General features: G+C 39.7%; 1 protein-coding gene across 1 annotated transcript in view; it reads left to right on the top strand.

Annotated features, from left to right (window-relative positions):
* The first annotated feature begins 9,386 nt into the window (after positions 1–9,386).
* rell1 (RELT like 1) overlaps positions 9,387–14,267 on the top strand; it is a 59,248-nt gene continuing 54,367 nt past the window's right edge. The window contains exon 1 of the mRNA XM_037683630.1: positions 9,387–9,503. Coding sequence (XP_037539558.1) covers positions 9,479–9,503 — 25 coding nt within the window. The 5' untranslated portion in view covers positions 9,387–9,478. The remainder of the gene's footprint in view (positions 9,504–14,267) is intronic.

Here is a 14,267-nt window from a genome sequence, read left to right on the forward strand (position 1 = left end):
ATATATATATATATATATATATATATATATATATATATATATATATAGGCTCCTGTATCGTCTGCCTTAGGGTAGTAGATAGAAGAGTCCTTGTGCTGGGTGGGTGTGGTCCTTAATGATACAGCATGCTTTACGCAGACATCGGCTGTGGTAGATGTCCTGGGTGGTGTGGAGACTGCTACCAGTGATGTCCTCTGCTGTTTGCACCACCCTCTGTAGAGCTTTCCGGCTCTGACTGGTGCAGTTCCCGTACCACCCTGTGATGCAGCCTGTCAGCAGGCTCTCAATGTTACACCTATAAAAGTATGTGAGGATGCTGGTGTTCATATCAAACTTCTTTTGTCTTCTTACGAAGTAGAGTCTTTGTCGGGTTTCCTTGACCACAGTGTCTGTATGTAAAGTGCAGGACAGTAATGTGAATGATGAGGAACTTGAAGCTGCTGACCTGCTCCACCTCAGAATTGTTTATGTAGATGGTGGGGTGCTGGCCTCCATGCTATTTCCTGAAGTCCACTATCATCTGACATTCAGAGAGAGGTTATTTTCCTGACGCCAGCTCATCAGTGATTTCACCTCATCTCCGAAGGCTCTTGCATCATTGTTGGTGATGAGGCCCAAGATGGCGGTATCAGCGAACTTGAATATAACTGAATATGACTTGATAGGAGTGGACAGAGGACACAGCCCTGAGGTGTACCGGTGCTGAGGATTAGTGTGGAGGCGAGGTGACTTCCGATTCTCACTGCCTGTGGTCTGTTGGTGAGGAAGCCCAGTAACCAGCAGCAGATGGACTTCTCCAGGCTCAATGTGGTGCCTTTAGAGCAGTGGTCCTCAGTCCTGGTCTTTGAGGGCCGCTATCCCTGGTTCTGGTCTTCAGCAGGTCTTTAAGCTCTGCAGAAGCCTGTTAATCACGCATTCATTCAAACCAGGCGTGTTGATGCAGATACATATTTAAATCATGCAGGATAGTGGCCTTCCAGGACCAGGATTGGACAACCATTTTAATAAACGGTCCAACAAAACAAACATGTGTTCAACATGTGTCCACCAGAGAGCGATGTTGCTACAGATCGATGCCACATGACAACATGAACAAGAAGAAAACCTCAGCCAGAGGAAAGACTCTGGTCTCTAGAAAAGCAAACCAGTAGTGTTGAACACTGAGGGGAAGTGCAATTGTTACCAAATAACTCATTTTTATGTCACTTTATAGACCAACTTGATTAAAGCCTGAAGACATTCGGTTCTGCAGCACATGTCGATGTGAGACTTAACTAAAGTTTGGCTGCTAACTGGATAGACTGAAAGGAAGACAGGCAGTTTACGCAGATGGTTCAGTTCAAACATTTCCACAATGCACAGTGTGTGTGGGGTGCACAATGCGGCTATGCTGCAAAGTTTTCAGTCTTTTTTATTATTATGATCATTATGTAAGGTATGTGTGTGTGTCTGTTAACAAAATATCTCAATAACTAATGTGCAAATTTGAATGCAACTCTCAGAAAGTAATCATTACATGTACTTCCACAACTAATCAATGCGATTCAAGATGGCCACCGCAGCTAATCAACGTAAGCGAACACAAACATGGCTGTAATTTAAACTTTAGACATTTAGTTCACTTTGGTGTGGTAGTATCCGAGACTGATAGCCATCAACTACATCAAATGCTAATGGATTGCATGAGATCTGTTTGAAAGTACCAGCATTTTTTTTTAAACCAATATGGTTTAAACCAATATTTAAACCAATATTTGTCTGTTAGCAAAATATCTCATTAACTGCTTGACAGATTTTGACAAAATGCTTAGAATTTTGTCAATGAGTGCACATCTAAATCTGATAACGTTTTGGTATCAACTCCATTAAAGATGGCCACCACAGCTAATAAGACGTTGCAAACACAAAAATGACTCTAACGCTGTTGTTGTGAAACTTATCGAACTAAAACGTGGTGTGGTAGTAGCTGAGACTGATCTCCAACACATATTCTGAGCTGTACACATTAAAAAGATCTTTGTTTAAAACGTTGGCATTTATCGTTGGAGGCAACCTTGTCAGTCTGTTAACAAAATATTCATGAACCAGAGAATGGATGCCCATGAGACTCTCAGACAGGGATCATCAATTGTACATCTACAACTACCGTAATTAACTTTTAGAGTCAACATGATCCATGATGTTGATAGTCATTCATGTTGACTCTAAAAACAGCTGATCAGCTTTAGTGAACCCAAAAAATGGCTTTAACTCGGTCAAATTGAATTAAGTTCAATTCAGTTTATTTCTATAGCGTCAAGTCACAACAGAAGTCATCTCAAGGCACTGAACAGAAACATTCATCTAAATAAAAACAAGTTAACACTTTTTATCTGAGGAGCAGACTGCTTTGAATTTAACTCCATCACAGAACTCATCGTGAGCAAGCATGAAGGCGACAGTGGAAAGGAAAAAACCTCCAGCAGAACTAGGCTCAGGACAACAATGGAGCTTTAGGACCACGCTAAGCTAAAAAAAATAAATAAATAATAATAATAATTACATTACAAACGAGAATAAACTTACTGTATTATGAGAATAAAGTCGAAATAATACGAGAATAAATTCGTAGTATTCAATTCAATTCAACTTTGATTTAAACAGATAAATCACATTGAGCCTCGAAGACTCATCTACAAGTGAGACCTGTTTGGACAGACAAAAAAAAAGTAGTGAAACTGGACACACGAGAATAAAGTAGAAACAATACGGGAATAAAGTCATAACATTATGAGAATAAACTCACAATATTACCAGAATAAAGTTGTAATATTATCTGAAATCAGAGACTAAAAAATACTAAAATCAGAGTCTTACAACTGCAGCGAAATGATGAATGTTGACGTCGGCAGTGCAATAGCAGGGGGCCAACACACTGTGGCATATGGATTCTTATAATAAACTGAAGCTGTATGGCATTGCAATTAATGGCTGCATTCATGGTTTTAGTCATGACATAATCAATCAACCTTTATTTATACAGGTAATCCCATTGAGCCTCGAGGACTCATTTACAAGAGAGACCTGATTTCAACAAAGAAAGATGACAACAATGGACAACAGCAACATCAATAAACAATTATAAAAAGTCATACTGCAGGGTTTCTTATTTTTTATTTTATTATTATTTTTTTTTTATAATGTGGATGGAAGCATATTTCACAAACAGTGACCCAAAGTGATCGCGGATCTTCTTCATAAACACAGTGACTTGCACTGGAGGCTGTCCCCTGTGCGAGCCGAGCCAGGATGTATTATGAGTTTATTCACGTAATATTATGACTTTATTCACGTGCAACTTTATTCTCGTAATATTACGACTTTATTCTTGTAATTTTATGACTTTTTTTCTCGTAACGTAATTTCCTTTTTTAGCGTGGACCTAAAGCTCCGTTGTACAGGACAAGCGGCCATCTGCTTCAACCGGCTGGGTTTGAGAGGAAGGAACAGATACACAATGGCAGGTCAAGAATCACATGTTAAGGTAGAAATAGTATAAAATGAAAACTATTCAATTTTAACAATTCATTTAAGGAAATGAGGTCAATTTGTCCTCCAGTAGGCTAAGCCTATAGCAGCCTAACCAGCCAACACTAACTATAGTATATATCAAAAAGGAATGTCTTTATCCCAGTCTTAAAACTGGACAATGTATCAGCCGTACGGACAGAAACTGGAAGTTGTTCCAGAAGAGAGGAGCCTGATAACTGAAAGATCTTCCTCCCATTCTGCTTTTGGCAACTCTAGGAACCGCAAGTAAGCCTGCAGTCTGAGAGCGTAGTGCTCTGTTAGGAAAACATGGAACAATAAGATCTCAAATATAGATGGAGCTAGGTTGTTGAGGGCTTTGTAGGTTAGAAGTAAGATTTTAGAAGTAAAATTTACAGCTATTGAGCTCAAATTTGAAGTGGTAGTAGCTGAGAATCATTCCCAACACATACCGTAAGCATTAACAGATCATACAAGATAACACATAGCATTATATTCAAGATTTAACCAAACTGTCTATAAATCCTTCGTCTATCAACAAGATGATTTTAGAGCGAAACAGTCATAGGTGGTGTCGGGTGACAGGCATTCCTTCAAAGATAAACAGGACTTTTCTTAACGAAACCTTTTTTTCAAGCACTTTTTCCCCTCTTTAATTTTGCAACTGTAAATAAAAAAGCAGACATTTACTTGCTCTATCTCAGCGGCATTATTTTTCAGCTGTTACTCGTGGAATACATTTTTGCCCGCAGAGTGACTCACTGCGTCATCTGCTCAGTCCTCGCACACAACAGAATACTCACTCTGTTTACACACAAAATACTCTGTAATCTCTGTCTAATCTGTATAACAACACATTATTTACATTTTCATCTGATATATATAATTGTATATCAAACGAACAAAATGTAAAGCAGGTAAGCTGCTCTCTGGCAGACTTCTGTTGTGTTCCTGCAAACAGCAAAGACCAGGTTCTCCTCATAAATCCATCCTGCTGTCCATTTTCTCCGGGGTCAAAGGTCGTGGCGGATGAACTCCTCAGATGGAGCATCAATAATTCTGTTGGCAGAGAAAACAACGAGGAGAGGGACAGATGGGTCGGAGCTGGAGATGATGAGTAGAGAGAGAAGGAGGCAATAAAATTAAGGAATCTACAACTGGAAGCATGGAAGTTATTTCAGGCTGTTAGTCATGTATGGGGGTGGGGTGGGGGGTGCTCTGAAGACACCTCTGCTCCAATTACAGTAATCTGACTGACCTTGCTGCAACAACAACAAAAACTTTCTGTTGACATTTTTCATAAATTGCATCAGATTAACGTTGGCAGAATGGAGAAAAGAAACTTATGTTAAAGCACTGCAGAAGCAGGACTCGATAAAAAAAATCCTCCTTATGGATAGAAACCACCATCTGCAGAATAAAATAACATTTTAGTTTAAAATAGGACAATTTCACTTTTAGGTACCGGTCTAACTCTTGTTCTCACAGTCAGACTCAGTGGTGGTCTCTTTACGCCATGTTGGAAAAAAATAGTTCAAATTGTTAGAAGTGGGGTTATGAACAATAAACATCTCACCTGTTGTGCATAGCTAACTGAATGACCTCGACTTAAAGAAATTTACAGTAACTTAATCCCGTGTCAATCATTTTTTGTAATAAATATTAATACATTTTTTGAAACAAGACGTTAACGTATCGGGAAAGAAAATTCACGCCGCTGAGATGAACAGCTGTTGAAATATTCTCATATGCAGTAACAGGAAGTGATGACCACACATGCCTGCATGTAAACAGAACGTTGCTACGACTATAACACAGACAGAGAAGAAGCTGATGCTTCTTTAGATTATTTTTAGTCCTTATCAGAGCGAGACAAGGATGAATCTGAGTTACACATGAGTTCCTGTTTTTAAAGTTTTCCCCTTTGATGTCACTTCCTGTTTCACTTTGCTCACCAAGTTCAATAGAAAATATGCAAATAATGTGACAAAATGGATAAAATCATGACTATTATGTAGGCCTGTCGCAATAAACAACAATTAATTGCATGATGAATAAAAATTATCAACCTCATTTTCATTTATCGGCTTTATCTATTTTTCGAGTCTCTCTCTTTCTACTGAAGACACTGGATGACAAAAAGCTCAACTCCGGTGCTCTTCACTGACCCCTCCCTTTCTCTTTTCTCTTTAAAATCTGTTTTAACCATTCAAAATTGCATTTTTGGATCATTAAACGCAGCTAAGCTGAGAAACTAAGCAACAAGCTAAGCTAAGAGACCGACCTCGGGGAAAAAACTCAGTTTGGTCAAAGCTCCAAAGCGCCTCCCTCCAATTTTTCTTAAAGAGACACGCTACTCGCTCCCTCACTATCCATCCTTCGGTTCAAACAGACTTATACTGCCATCCGGTGGTCAAAAAAGGTACTACACACAAAACAAAATATGATAATATAGAAAACATTTCTTCTTAAAGTTGACAATAATTACTAATTATTGTCAAATTTCAAACAATATTATCGTTTATCGCAATAATTTCTGAGACAATTAATCGTCCAGCAAAATTTGTTATCGTGACAGGCCTTCTATTATGCCAAATTTCTTAAATATTAAGGTGTTTCCTTTCACTTTTTGTATTTGTAGGTTTTGCATGTCACAGGCACTTTAAAAATATGACTAGTTTTGACTAGCTAACTGCTAGTTTGAGCAAGCCAAGATCAAAGTGGATTGTTGTAGCTTGAAAACAAATTCAATCTGAGAAGTTTTATGAAGAGCTGCTGCCTCTCAGCGAGCAGGTCCCTGGTTCAAACCCCGGTCCGGGGGCCTTTCTGGGTGGAGTTTGCATGTTCTCTCCGTGCATGCGTGGGTTTTCTCCGGGTACTCCGGTTTCCTCCCACAGTCCAAAAACATGCATGTTAGGCTGATTGGTAACTCTAAATTGCCCCTAGGTGTGAGTGAGAGAGTGAATAGTTGTTTGTCTCGTTTGTCTCTATGTGGCCCTGTTATGGACTTGCGACCCGTCCAGGGTGTACCCCGCCCCTCGCACAGTGATTGCTGGACATGGGCACCAGCGACCCCCGTGACCCAAAATGGAATAAACGGGTAAAGAAAATGGATGGATGGATGGAAGTTTTATGAAGGATCAGAGCTACTTTAGAAACCTTTACATCACAGTCAGATGTGGATTAAACAGTGATTTTTGCTAAGAATATTGTGAAGTTCCAAGGCTACACTAGAAATGCTACAACTAGCTGCTGCTGCTGCTGCTACTTGTAAAAAATGTATGTAAATAACTTTGTGAATTGAAATGGACAGCAATGTAAAAGTTAATAAAATTGCTTTCACAACATTTTTTTTCTACACATCAATGTTTCAATATACTTTTTGGAAAGTGATCGAGCAGCCATCTTCAAAATTCAAAATGTTATGTATCTCATCATTTTTGCCTAATGACAGCTGTGATAATTTTCCTGTGACACTGGACAAGTTCAAGCTCAATAATCCAGGTAAAAAAAAATCCAACAAAGTTTGTTGGATTCTTTTTAGTTTCTTTTTTTGTTGAAATGTTTCATCTTTCATCCAAAAGACTTCATCAGTCCAATGAGCCACAACAAACTCAGTCCCACACATTCACATAGTGGGCCAACCAGTAATAAACTATACACAATATGCATTGAGTGATAATCCCACACACATACAGACACGAGCTCAAACATTACTTTGTTAGCGGATGAAAAATAAGAACAATACAAAAAGTTGTTGGAAATGGGATCCTCAAATGAAATTATGTTTAGGGCCCCACACAGTCTTTGGTCAGTCGTGCACTGGAGACTGTCCCTGGTAGTTTATCTGTTGAGAAAATGTATTTGGTATACAGATATACAGGTATGGAGTTGCTAGTATCACTCAGCCCCCAATGAATAGCAAGCGGCCATCAGCGCACTAATGATCCATTCTTAGGATGATGGTCCTCCTTCGAAAATCTGGTTTTGAATATCATCAAACTGGTTGATCCACAATGGGAAGGTGCTATTTATAAGACTGAGCTAATTACAGCTCCTCAGACTGACAAAGTATTTTGGATTAAAGACGAAACGTTTCAACAAGTTTTTTATTTTTAATTTTTGAGGCCGTCCAGAGGACCTGATTTAACTTTGTTAGATTTTTCTACCTGGATTATTGCTCATGCCCCTCCAAGCACTTTGCAGATGTTGGATTCTGTCTATCATGGTGCGCTAAGATTCATAACTGGTTGTAACTATTGTACCCATCACTGCACCCTGTATTCACTGGTCATCATTAACTTCACACATCACACAAGAAACTGTCCAGATGACCTGACTGAAAATTGTTGGATTGTATACGTGGATTATTGAGCATGGACTATTTTTGAACTTCACACATACTCTCTCATTGGTACATTCTCATCTCACTTCTTGGTCTGTTGTCTTCATACATCTCCTCCTACATGTCTCTGCGTGAGTGCAGCTACAGCGTGCGCTCTCAGGACATTATTACCTGCAGTGTTCTCTCAGTCCGGACTGAACTAGACAAAAGGTCCTTCTCCTACTCCGCTCCTGTAACATGGAATACCTTGCAAAAAGATTTGAAGCTCTCAATCTGGACCTCCCTAAGTGACTTCAAGAAACTGCTAAGTTCAAGGCAAAAACCAATGCAGTCATGTTCCTGTTTTTAGTATTCTACATCGCTTTACAATTTAGCTGTTTTTTTTTTGTTTAGTTTTTTAAATACAATTTTCTTTCATTTATTCTTCTCAATTCAATTCAATTCAGTTGATTTATATAGCGCCAAGTCACAACAGAAGTCATCTTAGGGCAGTGAACAGAAATATTCATATATAAAATAATAATTTAACACTATTTATGTGAGGAGCAGACTGCTTTGAGTCGAACTCCATCGCAAAACTCTCATCTTCAGCAAGCATGAAGGCAACAGTGGAAAGGAAAAACTCCTTCATGAGGAAGAAACCTTTAGCTCAGGACAAGCAGCCATCTGCCTCCACCGTCTGGGTTTGAGAGGAACAGGAAGGAGGAACAGATACACAATGGCAGGTCAAGAATAGTAACAAATGAAAACTATTCAATTTTAACAATTCATTTAAGGAAATGAGGTGAATTTGTCCAGTAGTCTAAGCTTAAAACAGCATAACAAGCCGACCCTAACTATAGGATTTATCAAAAAGGAACATCTTAATCCCAGTCTTAAAACTGGACAATATGTCAGCCTTATGGACAGAAACTGGAAGTTGGTTCCACAAGAGAGGAGCCTGATAACTGAAAGATCTTCCTCCCATTCTGCTTTTGGAAACTCTAGGAACCACGAGTAAGCCTGCAGTCTGAGAGCGCAGTGCTCTGTTAGGAAAATATGGAACACTAAGATCTCAATTTACTTGCCTTCTTTTATGATTGTCTGCTGTTGTCATCACTCTTTGTTAAAAAAACAAAACAACAAAAAACAGGTCTCTCTTGTAAACGAGTCCCCCAGGCTCAAAGAGAATAACTTGCATAAATAAAAGTTGAATGAATTCATTAGGATATTTGATATTCTTGAGTGTCATTTAACATTGATAGTTTGACCCTGTGTATTGTTTATTTCAAATTTTGTCAACCGCAAAAAAACAAACAAAAAAAAAGCCTCCCTAAATGCTAAACCTCGCCTTTTTTTCGCGCTCCACGAACAAAACCGGAAGTAGCTGTGGGTGACTCTTCTTGCTCCTCTTGGTGCGTCGCTGCTCTTTGTTGAAGGCGGGCCTGTTTTAAACAAGGCGTTTCCGCTCGCCGTGAAGCAGGAAACCAGAGGAAACATGTTCGTCTTCGTGTCTGGTCCCTCCTTTGCGGCAGTTTAACCAGGATCAGATCTATCCCGACACACAACGGCCGTTTGTTGGACTCTCCATCAGCATCCCACGGCTAGCCGCGGTTCTCTCCGTCTATGGCCAATCTGACTACAAATATGTGTAAGTTTATAAACCTGTTTTTCTCCATTAGCGATTTGCTGCAGCTCATTTTACAGTTGGTAACGTTCAACACACAATTTGGTCACTTGCTCCGGAAAAAACCCCCCACCATAGTTTCATCAATTAGCCCAATAAGTTGGCTTGTAGTAAAGTCAAAGAGACACAGAGCTCGTGTAAAATCGTTCTGGAAACTTCTTAAACTTGAATAATTTTCCTGTAAACGGAGTATTTTTATTTAGCGTTTCGCTAAATGTCATTTTATATTATTAGTATTGCATTGTTCACATTAGCAGCTAGCTTTGCTAACACACAGATGAAATTTTTAGTTTTATGCTTCTGCCATTTTCAGTTTTTTTATTTATTTTTATTTTACTTTACACAATAAAGCCTCCAATAAATGCAGAGCGTTTTATTTTGATAGTCACCCTTACGTAGGGGACTTCCTCTTTAGAAACCCTCTTATTTGACTTTATGTTAAACTGGTGAATTTTGAGAAAATAAAAAAGTGGACATATTGCAAAAACTACAATTATTTGTTTTTTTGTTCCCAGAATTAAATAAGCTTAAAAAAATACCCAAATAAGAGCTGAATATGTTTAAAAAAAAAAAAAAATCACTGTGATGCCACTTTGATTGGTGATATGTGCTGCTGATTATCCACGCTGCTGATCTCATGCTGCTGATTATTTCATGCTGCTTTATTCATTCTTATTCATCTACTCGCATAGGCTCATGTTCGTGCTGCTGTTCGGCGCATTGTGTTTCACTATTATGTATTTATCAGTTTTTTTGTTTTTTAAGGAAAAAATTAGCGATACAATATTTTGCATTTAAATTATGCTCTTGGCGGGGACCAAATTTGGCCCGCTGCTCTTGAGTTTGACATGTGGAAGGTTTTTATTTTTAGAGGAATAAAGGTTTAGTATTCTTCAAATTAATGCATTGAAACCACATCATTTCATACCAGTTTTAAACTAACAAGTTAAAACTGACCGACGTATAAACGTTTTAGCGTTTCCTGAAGTTGATTAGTTGTGGTGGCCTTTTTAAATCAGGTTGACGCCAAAAGTGAATCAGTTGTTGAGGTACGCCCATGAATTAATTCTTGCGAGTTTCATTTAAATCCTTCCAGTGGCTCTTGAAATATTTTGCTAACAGACTCACTCTGTTGACTCCCAATAGTTAATGCTAAAGTTTCAAGCAAAGCTATTGCACGAGCAGTGGCGTTTTTAATTATGTTTTGTGAATCGCGCTCGGCTACAATTACACCAAACTTTAATGCATTATCTGTAAAAATGATTTGATTATAGACCATATTGTGTTTTTTAATCTCTGATGGCTGTATCGAACAACTTAGCTCAAACTGAATCTAAAAGTTAATCAAACTTAGAAGTACATCTATTCATTATTTCTTAAAACTTTCATTAAAATCTGTCCAGTGGTTCATGAGATATTTTGCTAACAGACCACATCGCCCACCTTTACCTTTTGGTGGCAGGTGATGAACGAGAAATGATTTCCATTTAACACGGTCTTCAAGCTTTATTTGTGTTTTCGTGAAATATTCAACCCACTGTTCTCTTAATTGATGCTTCTAACCTTTTCGAAGACCGAACACGCTTTTTTCCCACGAGGCCTCGGGGGTTTGCGGCTTTGCTAAAAGGCCACAGCTGAACCGAGATGCTCGCTCAGTTTCCCCGGAGATCCAGAGGTCTGTTTTAAACAGAACCATGTCTTTTAATTTAACGTGAAAGCGTTTCGTGCCTCCAGGAGTTCACGTTCCTGACAGACTCTCAGCCTCAGGCCAGGAAAACAAAACCGGCGTGTCCGTCTTGCTTCTGTTCTCCGATATTTAGGGTTGGAGCGTCGGAAGACGTGTGCTGACGGCTCGCAAACATTCCTTCAATTACTTCTGTTGCAGAGCACATAGGCTGCACACCGCCAGATTATGTAACGTCTAACAGCGCAGAAACAAACCGCCAGTTTTTTTTTATGAACGTGCAGTTTGATTTGTTTGGTCACGTTGAGTAAAAGATCCTTTGGAAGTGAACGACACGAACGGTTAACATCTTGCCTGTTGTTGATGGCTCCACAAACGACCTCAGTTAAAAGAAATCATTAACTTTTGACCAGACTAACAAGCTAACGGCTAGTCCGAGCCGAGACTAAAGTGGTTTGCTGCTGTTTTTAAACGGCTTCAGTCTCAAAATGTCACTTTTGTTACTTGCAGTTTAACCCTTCCATCGTCTAATTTTAGGACCAGTCATGCTCCTTAGGGGAGAAAGTCAACCACCTGATTTAAATGCTTAAAATACAAACGTTTTAAAATATTTTTTTCATCAAAAAACCGCCAGTAGTCACTCACTTAAGCCCCTAGTATACTCTCACGTACGTACGTACGCGCGTACTGTACGCAGAGTGTTCAAACTTCATACTGGAGCGTCCACCCCGAGCAGCTGCAGAGCAGCTTCACAGACAAGGGGCGTTTACCTTTGGGACAAATTGAGGTCGCCGATTGGTCACTTGCTGACACGCCTACTGGATTGATTGACATGCCGGAAGAAAAAAAAAGAGTGCTGGCAGCTTCAGCCGCAGCGGTGTTCTGTGTTGATATGTTGTTAATAAAAATATCTAAAAAAAACAAAAAACAAAACCCGCTGGACCTGAGTTTAATTCGCTCGTGACAAATTCCTTCATTTCTCACCATTTCAGTCATGAAGTCAACGGAGGAGGAAGAGATCACTGCCTCTTGGCAAAAACAACAAAAGAAAAGGCCAGATCAGAGATGAAGAAGGGGAATTTAATACATTGGTGTCGCGTACAAAACAGTCCGTTGCCGGGCAGTTTGTTGTGCGACACCGCATACACGTACGCGGTCTTAAAAATTGAGCTTTGCACGGACATGCCCTGGGGAGTACGCTTGTATCTCCGTGTATGGACGTACGCAGGAATATACTGGGGGCTTTAGAGCCATCTCAGCCTGAAATAAAAACATTGAATTTAAATAACTTTTTAAGAGGCGCAAGTTGGCCGCGGATCCATAAGCTGCATTTTGAAAGGCTTCCATCAGCCCTGCTTGAAAAACTGCTTTTTATAATTACCGTACTTTCCGCCGTATAAGTTGCATCAGTCCAAATATGTCTAATAAAGTGGGGAAAAAAACATCAAGTTGCTTCGCCGTATAAGTTGCATTTTTATGTGTCACCACTGACAACCCTGAAACGTGGGCCTGTGTTGTGCCAAAAATCGATTGGCTGCCAAATGGCGGCCGCTGGAGCGTGCATGGGAGGACTTTAACAAGAATTTAACAAGGTTAACACTTAAAAACAATTATTTGTTTGCTCAACGTTATAGTTAAGGTGTGTCTCAGTTGAACTTTTCCTTAATAAATGCACTTTAATGGTCAAATCAGCTGCATTTCGCCTGGGTGGCGCGGTGAAATGCCGCTGATTTGACGTTTGCTCCAGGAGTTGTAGAGCGAGATGAAAGTGCTTGGTATGGCAAGCCAAGTGTCTCTTTAATTGCCACTTTTCCCTATTAATGAGACACTTGGCTTGCCATATTAGTCGAGGGCCCTCTAGTGGCTGAAAATGGTAGTGTTCAGTATTTTCCATGTCAGAATGAATGAAATCTTCAAATCTCAGCCAAAAATTGGATTATAAATATGGGGAAAAAAAACCAAATGAGTTGCTTTGCCTTATAAGCCACAGGGCATGCAGATTTATGCAAAATGATGCGACTTATACGGCGAAAAGTACGGTATTTCCTCACTGCCTCCACGTTGGATTCTTCCTCTTATATCTGTGTTGTCTCATGATTGTCTCGACGAAGCTGTAATATGGCCTCAAAGTTAAAGAAATCTATGGTGGTGGGGTCTTTGCCTGTGTGGCCTGTTGGCACACCTGCAGCCGCGGTGGGGACAGAGTGGCAGGTGGAACAGGTGCGTTGGCTCCACCCACGCTGGGCTTTGAGGAGACAGTCGAGTCTGCTCTGAAATCAGACTTTCTGGCTTCAATTGAATCTGAAATCATTGCGATAGATAGGATGGAGATGAAGGCGGCACTGATTGATTTAAATTTTATTAGAAGCGAATTACAAGCGGTGAGAGCGGAGTTTTCTGGAAACGCCGCGACCCTCGGAGCAGAGTTTGACCAAGTCAAGCTAAGTGTAACAGAGGCTGAAAATGGACTGTCTTCATGCTTGCATGAGGTAGAGATTGCGTGGGATCATAATGAAAAATGAGGTGGATGTGCTGAGAAAAAGTCTTGAATCCGTGAACAAAATTAGGATTAATGGATTTCCTGAATCGCCGGGCTCTTGCACCCCTACAGTGATAGCCACGATGCTAACGGAGGTGCTGAATCTGGACAAGTCACTGCTAATCGACCATACAAATTACTTTTTAAAAATTAGTTTGAACTCTAAGTGCCTTAAAAAAATACTGTTCAGCTTAAAAAATAGGCTAAATAATACAAAAAAGTTCTATCTGGTCCTCTGGACATTCAAAAAAACAAAAAACAAAACAAAGCAAAAAAATATAGAAACGTTTCATCTCTCATCCGAGAGACTTCCTCAGTCTGAGGTGCTGTTTTCAGCTCAGTCTCTTAAATAGCACCATCTCAGAGTGGATCAACCAGTTTGCTGCTGACAACCAAAACCAGCTGATCACATGCTCAAGAAGGACCATCAGCCTAACAATGGATCATTAGCACACTGATGGCTGTTTACTGTTCACAGAGGGCTGAGTGATACTAGCAATCACAG

Source organism: Nematolebias whitei, chromosome 1 (genome assembly GCF_014905685.2).
Source record: "Nematolebias whitei isolate Nwh7 chromosome 1, NemWhi1, whole genome shotgun sequence".
NCBI classification, from domain to species: domain Eukaryota; kingdom Metazoa; phylum Chordata; class Actinopteri; order Cyprinodontiformes; family Rivulidae; genus Nematolebias; species Nematolebias whitei.